This window comes from Gracilinanus agilis, chromosome 1, assembly GCF_016433145.1.
Source record: "Gracilinanus agilis isolate LMUSP501 chromosome 1, AgileGrace, whole genome shotgun sequence".
Taxonomy (NCBI): Eukaryota; Metazoa; Chordata; class Mammalia; order Didelphimorphia; family Didelphidae; genus Gracilinanus; species Gracilinanus agilis.
Window position 1 is genome coordinate 2,636,089 of NC_058130.1, and position 15,000 is coordinate 2,651,088.

Genomic DNA, 15,000 nt, shown 5'->3' on the forward strand with positions numbered 1-15,000 from the left:
AAGAAGAAGAAGAAGAAGAAGAAGAAGAAGAAGAAGAAGAACTGTCCTTGTTCTTCTTGGCCTTGGAAGGCAGAACCAGGAGTAAAGGACAGAAGGGGCAATGAGGAAGATTTCAGCTTGGTGTGAGAAGGGACTTCCTAACAGTGAGGGCTATTCCAGAGTGGAACAGGCTGCCCCCAGAAGTGACATGTTCCTCCTCCCTGGAGGTCTTCAAGTAGAGGCTCCATGAGCACTCCTTGGGAGGGTTGGGGGTGACATTCCTGGTCAGGTACAGGCAGGATGAGAAGGCTTCTCAAGTCCCTTCCAGCTCTGTGTCTGGGAGTCAGAGACAGTGTAGATGGCTCAGTGTAGACCCACACCCACTGGTGGAGACACAACTCCGAATGCGTGTCCTATTGATGGTGGGTCAGAAGCGCCATCTTCGTGTAGGAAGGACAGTCCATGACCAATCTGAGCAGTTGAAACCAACCTACAGCAAAGGGAGTGAATGCTGGTCTGAGGGCAGAGGCAGGGGGTCCTCTTGGAATTTCTCAAGGAAGCCGGGATTTAAATTTGTTCTGGAAACAAATGAAAAAACCAGAGAGCCATTGTGGGCAGGTTGGAAGGGAGACGAGTCCCCAACATGTCACTTTCGCCCTCTGGCCTCCGCTGGGCTAGTGTAGTCCCGCTTCCCCTCCCACCTCTCCCCAGAGTCACTGATCTTAGCTCCCTAGTCGAGACAGGAAGGGTCCCAATCCGGAAATGGTTATGTTGGCCCAAATGTGGCCTCGCCTACTTCGAGGTCCAGCTCACCTCCCACCTTCTCGGCACCACCCCTCCCCCAGCTCCACCCTCAGAGGAGGGAGCTCTGCTCCACCCTTAGAAGGCTTGGAGCTGTCCAGCAGCAGAATAAGGAGCTCTTCCTCACTGACTAGAGTATTCAAGCAGGCGCTCTAGCAGACAAGCTTCAACACTGGTTTGCCACCCTTTCGGGTCCTTTCTAAATCTCTGTTCTTATTTGACTTGGGAGAGGGCTAAGGCGGTAGGAGGGGCAGGTGGGCAGACCACTGGTGGGAACAGACTGGCCAGGACTGAACAGACTTTCCAGAAGAGGCTGGAAATTCCTCCATCTTTCCTGGGAGCCCCCATGCCAGCCCTACAGTGGAGCAGCCTAAAGTTCATTCTGCTGCTCCCACCCCCCTCCCGTCCTGCTCGGTCTCAGGCCTTTCTAGACCACCTCAGAGCAGTCCTCTGTCTCTCCAGCTCCTCCTCCTCCAGTCCTACTCTGTCTCCTCCTCTCGTCCTTCTCCATCTTCTCTTCCTCAATCCATTAACCATGGATGCTCCATTGAGAGACAGAAGCAGGAAGGCTGCCAGTGGGGGGCTTGTTAGCCGGCCAGACACCTCATTCCCCATCTTCTTCTCAGGAGAGGAGCTCACATGGAAGTCCCTCCACCCCCACCCCCACCCCCACTCCCTGAAGGTTCAGGACCTCCTCAGCTGAGCAGCCCAGACATGGGCCTTTCTAGGAAAAATGGAGTCGAAGTGGCTGCCCAGCCTGGTGAAGAGCCCCCGTGTAGAAGGAGATGGCCTGTTTGCTCCACTTTGAGCATCACTGAAGCAGCCTTGCTGGGCCCCTTGCCATGCCAATACTAGACAACTTGGGAACGTCTAAGCCCCCGCAGCAGCTCCACCAGCCTTGCGGGCACCTAAGGACCGTCCCGCAGCCCTGCAACTGCATTTCTTCACATGCCGTTCAGAGTCATTTGATGGCTTAGGGTTGCCCTTGTTTTCCAGACAAGGGAACAGAGGCCCAGAAAGGAGTGTACCCAGGCAGGACTAGAACCCAGGAGTTCTGACTCTGGACTTGGGCCACTGCTTGCCTGCCTCTCAGGGTCCATCCCACACAGTCTCAAACGTGCAAGCCTCCTTTCCTTTGCCAGTGCCCCGGACTTCTCAGAGGGAGCTGCTCTGAGCAGACAAAACCTGAAGGCCCTTGGAGTCAGACTCCCTCTGGACAATGGGGAGAAGACCCAGCCGGCGGAGGCCCCAAATGGCAGCAGCAGCAGGCCTTCTTTGCCTGGCATGGAGCAGAGAAGGGTCACTAAGCTCCAGGCTTGTCAGTGCTCCAAGGGAATCCTGGGTACCCAATCTCTGACTCAAGAGGACCAGGTAAGATGAGATGGACGACCACTGAGGAAGGGGCCTAGTCAGAAGGAGGGGCTGAATGAATGGCCCTTTGGGAAGGGGAGAGGTTCAGGCCTAGGAATGGGCAGCCAAGGGAAGAAGTGGTCTGTCTCCCTAGAGAGCCTGGGTGCTTTCAGCTGCTCAGAGGCAGGGGGTGTCCCCAATGCCCTGGGAGCTCCCTTCGGCTCACAAGCTTCTTTTGTGTCTAGGAAGAGGATGCCTTGATTCGTAACATGTACATAAATGCTGAGCAGGGCTGAGAAAGCTGGCTTAAAAAAACCAAACCACAACAACATGGGAAAGAAAATGCCAATGGATGAAACAGCTCTCTCTCTCTCTCTCTCTCTCTCTCTCTCTCTCTCTCTCTCTCTCACAGACACACACACACACACACACACACACACACACACACACACACTCTCTCTCTCTCTCGTTATACACATAGGAAAAATAGCTGTGAGGAAACTGAGTTTCTGTCCTGTGCCCTTCCCCAGTGGTGTAGTGGCCCAGGCCCACTGTTAGCCAGCCCAGGATGGGTGGACAGAGTGCTTTACTTCCTAAGGAGGGGAGGCCAGAGGGCTTCCAGGAGGAAAAGCCCCCAGACAGACCCTTTCAGGCTCTATAGATTATCAGGCAGGGCAGAGCTGCTATTCCTCCTGCCTCCATGAGATCCAAAGACCTGGAAGCAGGCCAGATTTGTGGCCCAAGATCTTGAGTTCACCCTTTCTCTAGGAGGAGGGAAGAAGTTAAACTTTCCCCCGGAAAGTCTAAGGCCCTTGAGGGGAGGGACTGCTTTGCTTTTGAGTTTCAGGCTCCAGGGCTTAGCTCTGAGTAGGTGCTTAATCAAGGCTGGGAGAGTTGGAGCAGGACTCTGAGGTCCTCCGGGATGGCTGCATGTCCGCGGAAGCCCCCATTTCTCTCTTCTGACCTGGTGGACTTTTTGAACATCTTGAAGATGGAAGTTCAGGGAGTGGTCTTTAGCGGAAGGTGAGTCCTTCTCCATGGAATGAAAGGGTTTGTTATTTATTGAGCCTCCAGCATTCTGTGGGCCTGCCCTACAGCCTTTCTGGGTGCCCTGGCCTGACCCCAGATCCTCCTACTTGACAGGACAGACCTGGTACTGCCAGTCATTTCTTGAGTCTTCTGAACTGGCAGGGAGAGCAAGGAAGGTTGGGTCACAGGGTGATTAGGAGGATCCCCAAGAGGACAGTGATCTGGGTGGAGGAGAGATGCAGAGAAAAGCCCCGACAGGGAGAGGCCCAAAGAGCTGCTCGGGACACGCATCTGGCCACTGGGTGAGGTCCATGATCCCCTTGGGGGCCATCTGCACCAGGGCGGGTCAAAGCTACAGAAGGCTCTCCAGGAGCACTCTGGGGGAATGTACCACCAGGAAGAATGATGAATGCCAAGGAATGAGAGAAACTGGGGAAGACTTGAATGAGCTGATAGAAGGAGGGCAGTGAGCTGGGCCAGAAGAACAACATATTCCAAGGACTACCAAAACATAAGGAAAACAACACGTATTGACACTGAAACACTCATTGATGTAGTGACTGGTCTGGACTCCAGTAGGAGGACTAGATGTCCCCAGTGGAGGGTCTCAGGGGTCTACTCTGTTTTGTGCCAGGCAAGACTTTTATCAGTGGCCTGGACAATGGAACAGATGCCATCCTTCTCAAGTCTGCAGATGACACAAAGCCGAGGGCAAAAGCCAAGAGGATGAATGACAGAATTGGGATCCCAAAATATCTCAACAGAATGGAATGATAGATTGAACCTAATAAGATGACAAGTAATAGGAATAAATGTAAAGTCTCACATTCAGGTTCAAAAATCAACTGGGCAAATATAGAATAAAGAAGTGTGGTAGACTAGAAAAAAACAATGACAACCTGGATTCATATCTTCTCTCTCTCTCTCTCTCTCTCCTCTCCTCTCCTCTCCTCTCCTCTTCTCTCTCTCTCTGTTTCTGTCTGTCTGTCTCTCTCCTCTCTCTCTCTTTCTGTTTCTGTCTGTCTGTCTGTCTCTCTCTCTCCCTATGTTGTGTCCTTGGGCAATCAATCCACTTAACTCCTGGGGCCTCAATTTCCTCCTCTATAAAGTGAGGAGGTTATTCTCAATAGCCTCTGGGGTCCCTTCTAGTTCTGGGTCTATGATCCAAAGTGTTCCTGCGTCACTTGATGATCCCTCCTGACATCCAAGGGGGTTCTGATACAACAGGCTATGGAGTTGGCATTTTACCTCATTGGCAGTAGGGAGACATTGAAGATTCTTGAGGTGAATGCCTCAGAAATAACTGGCAGCTGGGTGGGCAATGAATCAGAAAGGGGAGACACATCAGTGAACCAAAACTTATTTAGCTTCTTCTCAAGGGTCAGATATTGAGCTAAGCAAGCACTGAGGTACCCTGGGGATGGGGAGGTCCATTATGAGGCCTCTGCAGTAATCTAGGGGAGAGGCAAGTGGTAGAGACTTCAGTATGATGGGAAGAAGGGCAAGGATAGGAGAAGTGAGCCCTGATGACGATTAGGTATTGGGGGACAGTCAGAGGGAAGACTCAAAGGAGAGAGTGAGGCTGCTGCGTCCCTGGGGGGAAGGAGACCTCACAGGTGGAGGTCTATTGACCTGCAATAGTCTTTGGAGGTCCCTGAGGTCAGCTCCCCCATTTTACAGATGAGCAACTAATGTCAGAAAGGCTGAGTCACTTGCAGAGGTTATACAAGAAGCATCAGAGGTGGGATTTGAACTCAGGATTTCTGAGACAGAACTGGATGATAGCACTAGGATGGAGAAGGTTGGAGGAATGACGAGTGTGTATGTGAGTGTGTGAGTGTGTGTGTGTGTGTGTGTGTGTGTGTGTGTGTGTGTGTGTGTGTGTATAACTGTGAGCTCTGTTGAGATGGGTCAGGTTCAAGATGCCACTGGGCCATCCAGCTGGCACTTGGTGATGCTGGCCTTGAGCTCGGGGGCAAGCTGGAGAGAGGTAAGAGAGGCCGCCCATGCAGGACCAGGAGGGAGATGGCCCCCCTCTTGTCTGCCCACATGAGAGCCGCCAGGAGGCTGGGGCCCTTCTGGTGCCCTATTTAGGATGGGTCGTGAGAAGCTGGACACTGGCCAGAGGAAGAGGGCCCGGTGGGAGAGCTGGTCACCCAGGGATCTTTGGAAAGAACTGCGGAGTTCAGGGGAGAGAAGATTTGCTGGGTTCTACCCTGTGAACACGTTTGAAATCTCTCTAGAAGGCAGCTGGACCGATGAAATGATTTTTTTGGGCCTCAGAATGGAACAAGGAACAACGGGTGAGAGATGCCGAGAGGGGCATTTTGGCTCTTTGGAATAATCAGGGCTGCCCAGAATAGGCCAGACCATTCTGAAGGTAATGAGGAGCCTGCCACTGAGGGGTCTACAAGAAGAGATCAGATGGCTGCTGGAGACTCTCACCTAGGGGACTGCTGGGCTCCCCGTACCCCTGAGATTTGATGAACAAGACGCTGAAGGAAAACAGGCCCTGAGCCCATTTGGGGTGCCTGCGTTTGTCCACAAATGGGGAGAGGGTGTTGTACAGAGATGAAAGCAAAGCCAAGAGTGGGGCGGGGCTGGGGGAGAAGCTGCATCCCTGGGATCCGGGTGGTGATGACCCCTTCCAGAAGTCTGCCGCCTCGAGGAGGAGGCAGGGGACCCAGGGCAGTCTCTTGGGTGCTCAGACGGGGCAGGTGTAGCCCATTTCTGACTGGCTTCTAACAGGCCCAGAAGGTAGTAGGGTGTCCATCGACCTTCCCCCACACAGATGAAGCAGAGCAAAGCTTGTGCTCCTCTCCCTGGAGACATATCGGGGCTTCTGCCAGAATGGCGGACAGTCTGGGACTGCCTCCTTCCCTACCGTTAGCCTCCGGAATAAATGTGCTGCCTCTCCTTCCCTGCAGAGGCTGTGATCTGGACTGACGATCCTCTCTGTGGCCATTGGATGTCTTGGGTTCTGCATCCCCTCAATGCCTACCAGCACCAAGGGAAACTCCTTCCCGTTACCCTGTCCGTGTGCCCCTTTTTCCTATGTGTACACTCCAGAGGCGCCTGGGCAGAGTGGGGCCTCGCACAGGCCTGGTACTCACAGATAGATGCTCGATTCATTGCCACCAATGTCCGGGGACTGGAGCTTCTGAACCAGGATCACAATGATGCCGATGAAGAGGACAAAGTTGATCTGAGGAAGAGAGACAGAATGGCAGGAGCTCTGGGTCCTCTCGCTCCTTGGTTCCTCTGCCCCACTCGTGCTCAGCCTCCCTCAATGCCTCACCATCCGGGGCATCCCCCCACCAGAGGGGATTGTTACACAAATGGACATAAGATGTATACGCTTTCCCGCTACCCTTTGTACACTTTCTGTTTGGAGAAGTTTGTAGATGTCTTGACACAAACTTCTAAAAGATCTTTGTCCTCTACCTCTTAGAGATGTCCTTTTTTCATAAAAGTTTGAGACTCAGACAAGACTTGCTGTAAAATGAGAACACATATGCGCTTTCCCTCTATGCTTTGTACATTCTCTCTCCCAGCCCTCAAGGTGTGGCCCTAGCCTATCCTGCACTCCAGGCCCATGGCACCAACTGTCTGTTGGGCCGTTCAAACCAGCCCAGACCAAGCTCCTGACCCTTTCCTCCAAAATCTCCCTCTTCTGAGCTTCACTATTATGGTTGGTTGCCAGCACCCACCTCCTCACCTCAAGATCATGACTCCTCCCTCTTCTGTAGCCATCTGGCTGAGCTGTCCTGTCATTGCCCTCTAGGAACCTTCTGGCTGACTTCCCATCCACCTGAGATGCATCTACCCTCCTCTTCCTCCCCTCCTCCTCCTTCTCCTCCTCCTCCTTCTCCTCCTCCTCCTCCTCCTCCTCTTACTCTGGGTTTGAAATCCAATGAATTCCCCCATTGCTTCTGGGAAAGGGCATGCCAATAGGGCAGCCACAGGCCTGCTCTCACCTTCCCTGTGATTTTTAAAAAATTTTTATTTAGAATATTTTCCATGGTTACATGATTCATGTTTCCCCCTTGCTTTCTCCCCCCTCCAAAGTTGACAAGCAGTTCCACTGGGTTATACATGTATCATTATTCAAAACATATTTCTGTGTTATTCATATTTGTAGTAGAGTGATCTTTTAACATCAAACCCCCAATCACATGAAATATTATTGTGCTCAAAGGAATAATGAACTGGAGGAACTCCATGTGAACTGGAATGACCTCCAGAAATTGATGCAGAGTGAAAGGAGCAGAACCAGGAGAACATTATACACAGAGTCTGATACACTGTGGCACAATTGAATGTAATGGACTTCTCTACTAGCAGCAACGCAATGATCTGGGACAAACCAGAAGAACTTGTAAGGACGATGCTCTCCACATTCAGAAGAAGAACTATGGGAGCAGAAATACAGACGAAAAAGAATTGCTTGATCACATGGGTTGATGGGAATATGATTGGGGATGTAGACTTTAAACAATCACCCTAGTGCAGTGATGGGCAAACTTTTTAAAGAGGGGACCAAAGGAAAGGAAATGTTCATCTGTCAGTCTGTTTCTAAGGCAACTCTTTTGAAGTTTCATTGTATTGTATTCTACTCGCATGGCTGGATAGAACATTTCAGGGGGCCACATCTGGCCCGCGGGCCATAGTTTGCCCGTCACTGCCCTAGTGCAATTATTAATAATATGGAAATAGGTCTCCATCAATGACACATGTAAAACCCAGTGGAATTTTGCATTGGTTATGGCGGGGCAGGGTTGGAGGGGAGGGAAAGAACATGAATCATGTAACCATGGAAAAAATATTCTAAATTAATTAAATAAAAATTTTCAATTAAAAAAACCCCTATCACACTATGTGATTGAGCATATATTTTTTTCTAATACATTTCTGCTCCCCCAGTTCTTTCTCCTAAATTCCTCTGGATTGTCCTGGATCGTTGCATTGCTGCTGGTAGAAAAGTCAGTTACATTCGATTGTGCTACAATGTATCCATCTCTGTGTACAATGTTCTCCTGGTTCTGCTCCTTTCACTCTGCATCACTTCCTGGAGGTCTTTCCAGGTCACATGGAATTCCTCCAGTTCATTATTCCTTTGAGCACAGTAGTATTCCATCACCAGCAGATACCACAATTTGTTCAGCCATTCCCCAATCAAGGGACCCCCCCCCATTTTCTATTTTTTTGCTACCACAAAGAGAAAAGCTATGAATATTTTTGTACAAGTCCTTTTCCTTATTATTTCTTTGGTGTACAAACCCAGCAGTGATATGGTTGGAATACAAGGCATTCGCCAATTGATAAGTGGCCAAAGGACATGAAGAGACAGTTTTCAGAAGAAATCAAAGCTACCTACAGTCATATGAAAAAATGCTTGAAATCGCTGTGGATTGGAGAAGTACAAATTAAAACAACTCTCAGGGACCACCTCACACCTAGCAGATTGGCTAATATGACAGAAAAGGGAAAGGATCACTCCTGGAGGAGATGTGGAAAAATTGGGATACTAATAGGCTCTTGGGGGAGCTGTGAACTGGTCCAACTATTCGGGAGAACAGTTTGGAATGATGACCACAAGACCACAAGACTGTGCATACCCTTGAATCCAGCAATACAATGACTAGGTCTGTATCCCAAAGAAAATTGTTTTAAGTGGGGGAAGGTTATTGGCACAAAAACTTTTATAGTAACTTTTGTAATGGCAAAGAAATTGAAAATTGAAGGGATGCCCATCACTAGGAGAGTGTCTGGATAAGTCATGGGATATGATTGTGAGGGAATATTACTCCACTCTAGGAAACACCTGGGAAGATTTGTCTGAACTAATTCAAGTGAAGTGAGCAGAACCTGGCAGCTGGATGGCCCCATGGCCCCCCTGGCTACTCCTTTGGTCAGTGAACTCACCTTTAGCTACTCCCCATCTTTGTGCCTCTGCCTAAATGGTCCTCCCTTCCCATGGCTGAAAGGTTCTCCCTCTTCACCACCAACTTGTAAAATCCCTGGCTGCCTTGCCAGCCCAGTGCTGGGTCCCCCGCCTCATCCCCCCAGTTACTGGAGTTCTCCCATCGTGAAACCCCTTTGTGGTCACTTCCCAGGTGTTAGATCGGAAGCTCCTTGAGGGCAAGGCTCCTTTCTTCCTGCCTCCAGCACCTGGAATGGAGCTGGCCACATGGCAGGTGCTGAATGATGGATGGGCCATTCTAATCTCCTCACCGACCTCAAGCTGGAAGTCTAACCCTGAGGAGAGGCTGATGGCCAAGGCTTCTCCAGCCCCTTGAAGACTCCTTGCCTGGCCTCCATCATCCCACTAAGCCTGATTGCTGTCAGGAGAGAAGAGAAAACCCTAATCTCAGTCCTTGACTCTGAGCAACCTGCTGTGGGCACCATTGTCCACCCTTTTGGCTGGCCCTGCAGTCTCTCCAGATATGCCCACCTCCTCCATGGGGCCTTCCCTGACTACTGTAGCCCACTACAGTGAGGTCTCCAGCCCAGTTACTCAATCATTCATTCACTCACACATTCACTCACTCATTTATTCATATATTCATTCCTTCACTTACATATTCATTCATCCATCCATTCATTCATTCATTCATTCATTCATTCACTCACTCACACATTCACTCATTCATTTATTCACACATTCATTCATTCACTCATTCATGTTTTGGAGGTTCACCTAGGATTCATTTTCTTTTTCTGACACAGTGATACAGATGGCGTTAAGTACAGGCGAGGAGAAAACGCGTGAAACAGTTAAGGGAAAAGCATGTTGAGAAATAAGAAGGGATCAGTTGTGAGAGACGGGATTGGAAATCTCTTGACAAAAACCAACAGAGATGATATCCAACTGTCTTGCACAGGATTTCTTTCAGGGTTCCGCATAATGGCTCCCTCTACAGCCTTCCTTTACTTCCACATTCACGCCTCCGTTTCCACTCACTCATTGATCCATTCATTTGTCCTGCTCTACACACCCAAGGCCTCTGCAGCCCAAATGCCTTCGCTAAATAATTCTCTCTCTTACCTGCTGGGGGGAGGGGCTTTGTCTTCTCGTTTAGACTGAGCACCACCTGAGGGCAGCCCCCTCCTTCTTGATCCCCAAACTCGGCACTCCCATCTTCTGCCTCCATGCTGTGCTCAGCCTTTTGGGGTGCCCTCCCTTCTCGGCTCTGCCCACTGGCATCTGCTCCTCTTTTCAGGCCCCTTCTTCTAGAAGCTCTTGCCTGATCTCCCCAACCATTGTCACTCAACCTCCTCCCTGTGCTTTACTTAGTAGAGGTAGGTAGAGGGTGCCAAACCCTGGACCTCAAGTCTAGAAGACCCGAGTTCAAATCCAGCCTCAGCCACTAGCCGTGTCGCCCTTTACAACTCACTTTACCCTTCGCATGTCTGTTTCCTCGACTGTTAAATGGGCATAATGACAGTCCCTGCCTCATGTTGCGATGAGTATAAATGCTTGCTCTTCGTATTGGCTCAGCCAGGCCCATGGTGAGCCCCTCTCCTCTCTAGAATGTAAGCTCTGGGGCCTGAGTTAGAGACCGGCTTTCCTTTTTCCTCACTATCCCCTCGTGTATGGAAGGGCCTTAATAAGTGCTCACTGGATGGACTCGCATGGCTCCCCACTGCCAGACTGTCTCTCCCATAGCCAGAGCCAGGGTGATGTGCAGGGAATTTCCTCCCGATGGAGAGAGGATTGTCCTTGACGGGAGCAGCCGCCAGGGAAGGAGCCACCAGCAGCTCGAAGGGCAAGGCATGGCGGAGGGCTCCGTGGCGAGCCGGGAGCCTTCATGAATGTGGATGTTCTTCCCCTGGACCCAGCCTCCTTAGGCCTGCCCCTCCGGCCCATTGGGATTACTCACCATTATGGAGCCCACCACTGGGCCCTTAATGACCCACCACAGTGCTGTGTTGTCATTCATGTCCCAGCAGCTAGAGACAGAGACAAGAGACAGACACACAGAGAGACAGAGAGACAGAGACAAAGAGGGAGAACAGAGAGAGGCAGAGAGAGAGAGACAGACAGAGGGCAGAGAGACAGAGACAGAGGACAGAGAGTCAAAGACAGAGAGGGAGAACAGAGAGAGGCAGAGAGACAGAAAGAGAGACAGAGACAGAGACAAAGAGGGAGAACAGAGATNACAAAGGACAGAGAGACAGAGACAGAGAGGGAGAACAGAGAGAGACAGACAGACAGACAGACAGAGGGCAGAGAGACAGAGACAGAGAGGGGGAACAGAGAGAGGCAGAGAGACAGAAAGAGACAGAGAGACAGACACAGAGAGAGAGACAGAGACAAGAGGGAGAACAAAGAGAGACAGAGAGAGGGAAAAAGAGACCGAGACAGAAAGACAGACACAGAGAGAGACAGAGAGACAAAGACAGAGAGGGAGAACAGAGAGAGGCAGAGAGACAGACAGAGAGCAGAAATTCAAGTGAGCTCTCCTCCGGGAAGGGGCAGGAGACAGGTCTGTCCTCCCCAGGGGGCTCCATCCCTGGGCCATTCTGCCCCCCCCCCCCCAGCTCCCAGGGCTGCTCATGTGAAATGGCTTCCAAGGAAATGGGGCTCGGGACGGGAGGGTAAAAACAATTCTTTTCAGAAGCCCAGAGAGAGCTGGCAAAGGCGGTAGCCCCAGCGTCCAGTCCCGAGTTCTAGGCTCTCCTTCTGTCCTTGGCCTCCCTCTGCACAGGACAGTTCGTCAGCCCCTATCATCCGCCTCTCTCTCCCCAGGCCCGGTTACCCCGCAGCCCTCCAACCCTCCTGGCTGTCTCCCTGGGGTTCTTGGCTCTTGGTGGCCCACATGGAGGCCGTGGGTGCCCTGTGAGGTCCGGGAGGCGACGCCATGGTGCCCTGGGGAGGCTCTTCTGTGCGGCACACCGCCCGGCCTTCCCTGGCTCTCTGGCACCAAGGCCTGGGGCAGCCACCAGTCTGGCCTGACTCGACCCCTCAGAGGTTCCGTCTGTGGCCCTGGGGGGTCGGCGGGGGGCTGGCTGGGGACCAGGCTGAGGGGCCCATCCGGGGCCGGGGCCCTGGGGCGGGGGGACGTGTTGCGAGGGCCGGAGGGATCCGGGCACACCTACCCCGAGNGGCCTCCGTGCCCCCCTCCCCCTGCCCCACCCCCGCCCCTCCTCCGGCCCCTCACCTACCCCAGCCGATGATGCTGTACCAGTAGAAGTATCTGCGCTCGGGGAAGAAGGTCTCCACCAGGAGGGTGAACAGGTAGAGCCCCTCGATGAAGAGCCAGAAGTAGTTGGACATGACGCAGTAATGGAAGAAGACCATCACGGCCTTGCACTCCACCTGTGGGAGGGGGCGGGCGGGGGAAACTGAGGCACAGCCCCGGCCGCCTCTCCCTCCCTCCCTCTCTTCCCCACGAGGCCGGCCGGCTCCCGCCCTGGACTCACAGTGGAGCTGAAGCAGTGGTTGGTGTCCTGCTCCGCGTACAGTATCCAGTCCTTGATGAAGACCGAGATGGCCCGCAGGATGAAGGACACGAAGAGGTTCATGTGGATGAAGTTCCGGGTGCAGTGCAGCTTCCTGGGGGCAAGGGGGCAACCGACAGCGTTGGCGGGAGCCCGGGGACCCCACCGTGGCTCCCGCCGGCCCCCCACCGGAGCGCCTCCTCCTGCCTCGTCAGCGCCTCAGCTTGGTCTCGGCAGTCCGCGGGCCCTGGCGGCCCTTGAGGCGTCAGCACGTGGTGCCCCGGCCTCCACCCTGGACCTCTGGGGCTGCCCCCAGGCCTGCGCTGCCTCCCTTTCCTGGAGCCCCAGAGAGAGGCTCCCCCGCTCGGGGCCGACCTTCCTGGGGAAACTGGCCGGATGGCACCGGGGGACGGGCACCGCCTGCTTCAGGAGCTTCTGACGTGGGACAGGCTGAGTTTGGGGCTGGCGTTTGCATGCTCTGAACTCGGGAGGGCGAGCCGGTGCCCGGGTGCCCTCCTTGGCCGGGAGGGGGGGCCCGAGAGCCCTCTGAGGACAACGCGGGTGGCACAGAGGCTCCCCGTACCACAGGCACCGGCCAGTCTAGACACACCCAGGACTTTCTGGCCCAGCTTCTCTGGGCTTCCTCCTGGCCCGGCTCCCGGCTCCCCTCCCCTGCCTCCCTGGGAGGTCTGAAAGCCCCTGAGCCCCAGCACAGGTTCCCCGGAGGTGCGCCTGGAGCTGAGCCAGCCGGCCAGACCCGGAGCCGACGAGAGCAGCCTGGACCAAAGCTGGTGGTGGGACGTGGGCTGGCCGCTTCCCTGGGACGCTGCGTGCCGTAACCCTTCGGACCGGAGCCTCTGGAGGCCCGGCGAAGGGCTGCGGGCGGGAGCAGGGCCGGCTGGACCACGTGTGCCAGGGAGGGAGCCCCATCGGGCCTGGCCCAAGAGGCAGCCGGGGGAAAGCCCTGCCCTTGGGGTCAGCATGGCCCGAGTTCGGATCCTGCCTCTGACACTCCCTAAGGAGCACAGTTCCTGGCACTGACTAACAGACACTTATGGATGGGACTTGGCTTAGGCTCTGGGTGAGCCATTTCATCTGTCTCAGCCTCAACTTCCTCAGCTGTAAAATGGGAACACAAACAGGGCTGCCTTCCTCCAGGTGCGATGAGGACGAGCCCTGAGCCCTGGCGGCTCTGACTGCTGTGAAGGAAGAGAGGACGGCCCGGGGGCGGCGCACTTACCGGAAGCGGCACAGGATGACCATGGCGGTGGTGAGGGACACCAGGGAGGTGCTGTAGCCCACCGTGTAGAGCGCCTTCACCGACAGGTAGTAGTAATCCTGGACACACACACACAGGCTCAGCCCCCTTCCTGGTCTGTCTGCAGCCTCCCTCCGGGCCTTCTTCCCATCTCCCTTCTCTGGGGAGCGGGAGGGCCAGGTCTGGGCTCTCCTGTGCCCTCCTCCCCAAAGAGGAGCCCAGGCAATAGTGGCAGGAGATGGGCAGCGCCCAGCGGGGATGCCTTCTCTCTGCCAGTCTTCTACCACATAGCCCTGTGGACAGCTAGGAGAGTGCTCCACCCTGGGCACAGCCCCGAGCTGGGGCAGGGGGATCCCCAGGGGGAGGGGGGCTTCATCGAGCCCTTTGCCATCTCCAGCAACTCAGCGGGTAGGAAGTTTCTAGTAACCACTAGAAGAGGCCATTGAGGGGCAGCTGGGTAGCTCAGTGGATGGAGAGTCAGGCCTAGAGACGGGAGATCCTGGGTCCAAATCCAGCCTCAGACACTTCCCAGCTGTGTGACCCTGGGCAAGTCACTTGACCCCCATGGCCCACCCTGACCACTCTTTCACCAAGGAGCCAATACACAGAAGTGAAGGGTTTAAAAAAAAAGAAGAGGCCATTGGATGGGGCGGGGTTGGGGGGGAGACAGAGAGACAGAGGCAGAAACAGAGACAGAGTCTGGCCTGTCCTTCATCACTGGGACTTGGGGCTCACCACACACCTGGTTCCCACCGTCAGTATAATCATCGAACCCACAAGCATCAAAGTAGTGAGGGAAGGGCTCGGACCAGCCGTCCTCAGTGCAGTTCCTGCTCACGACCCCGGTGTCTGAAGCCAAGAGAACGAGCGTGTGGATTAAAGAGCTCAGAGGTCTTTGGGAAGGATTCAGGGGTTCGAGGGCCCAGAGGGAATCCTGGGATGCACGTGGGCTCCTCCAGCTTTGCTCCTGCCCTGCTGGTCGATGGTGGGCCCCCAGGGTCACTGCCCCATTCCTGGCCTCAGATTGTTGGGGTTTCCTGATGGAAGCCCAGAGGGAAAGCCTCACCCGGAGCATCCAGTGCCAAGCTTGTGGCAGAGCCTGGGGGGCCCAGGAGTGGGTAGATGGGGCGCTCTGGGCT

The 15,000-nt window shown here is 54.0% G+C and overlaps 1 protein-coding gene across 1 annotated transcript in view; it reads right to left on the bottom strand.

The window, feature by feature from the left end:
• Nucleotides 1-15,000, bottom strand: part of ADCYAP1R1 (ADCYAP receptor type I) — a 51,449-nt gene that overhangs the window by 21,091 nt on the left and 15,358 nt on the right. The window contains exons 5-10 of the mRNA XM_044656760.1: nt 14,604-14,710; nt 13,844-13,941; nt 12,586-12,718; nt 12,325-12,481; nt 11,043-11,161; nt 6,273-6,364 (exon numbers count right to left, since the gene is read on the bottom strand). Coding sequence (XP_044512695.1) covers nt 6,273-6,364; nt 11,043-11,161; nt 12,325-12,481; nt 12,586-12,718; nt 13,844-13,941; nt 14,604-14,710 — 706 coding nt within the window. The remainder of the gene's footprint in view (nt 1-6,272; nt 6,365-11,042; nt 11,162-12,324; nt 12,482-12,585; nt 12,719-13,843; nt 13,942-14,603; nt 14,711-15,000) is intronic.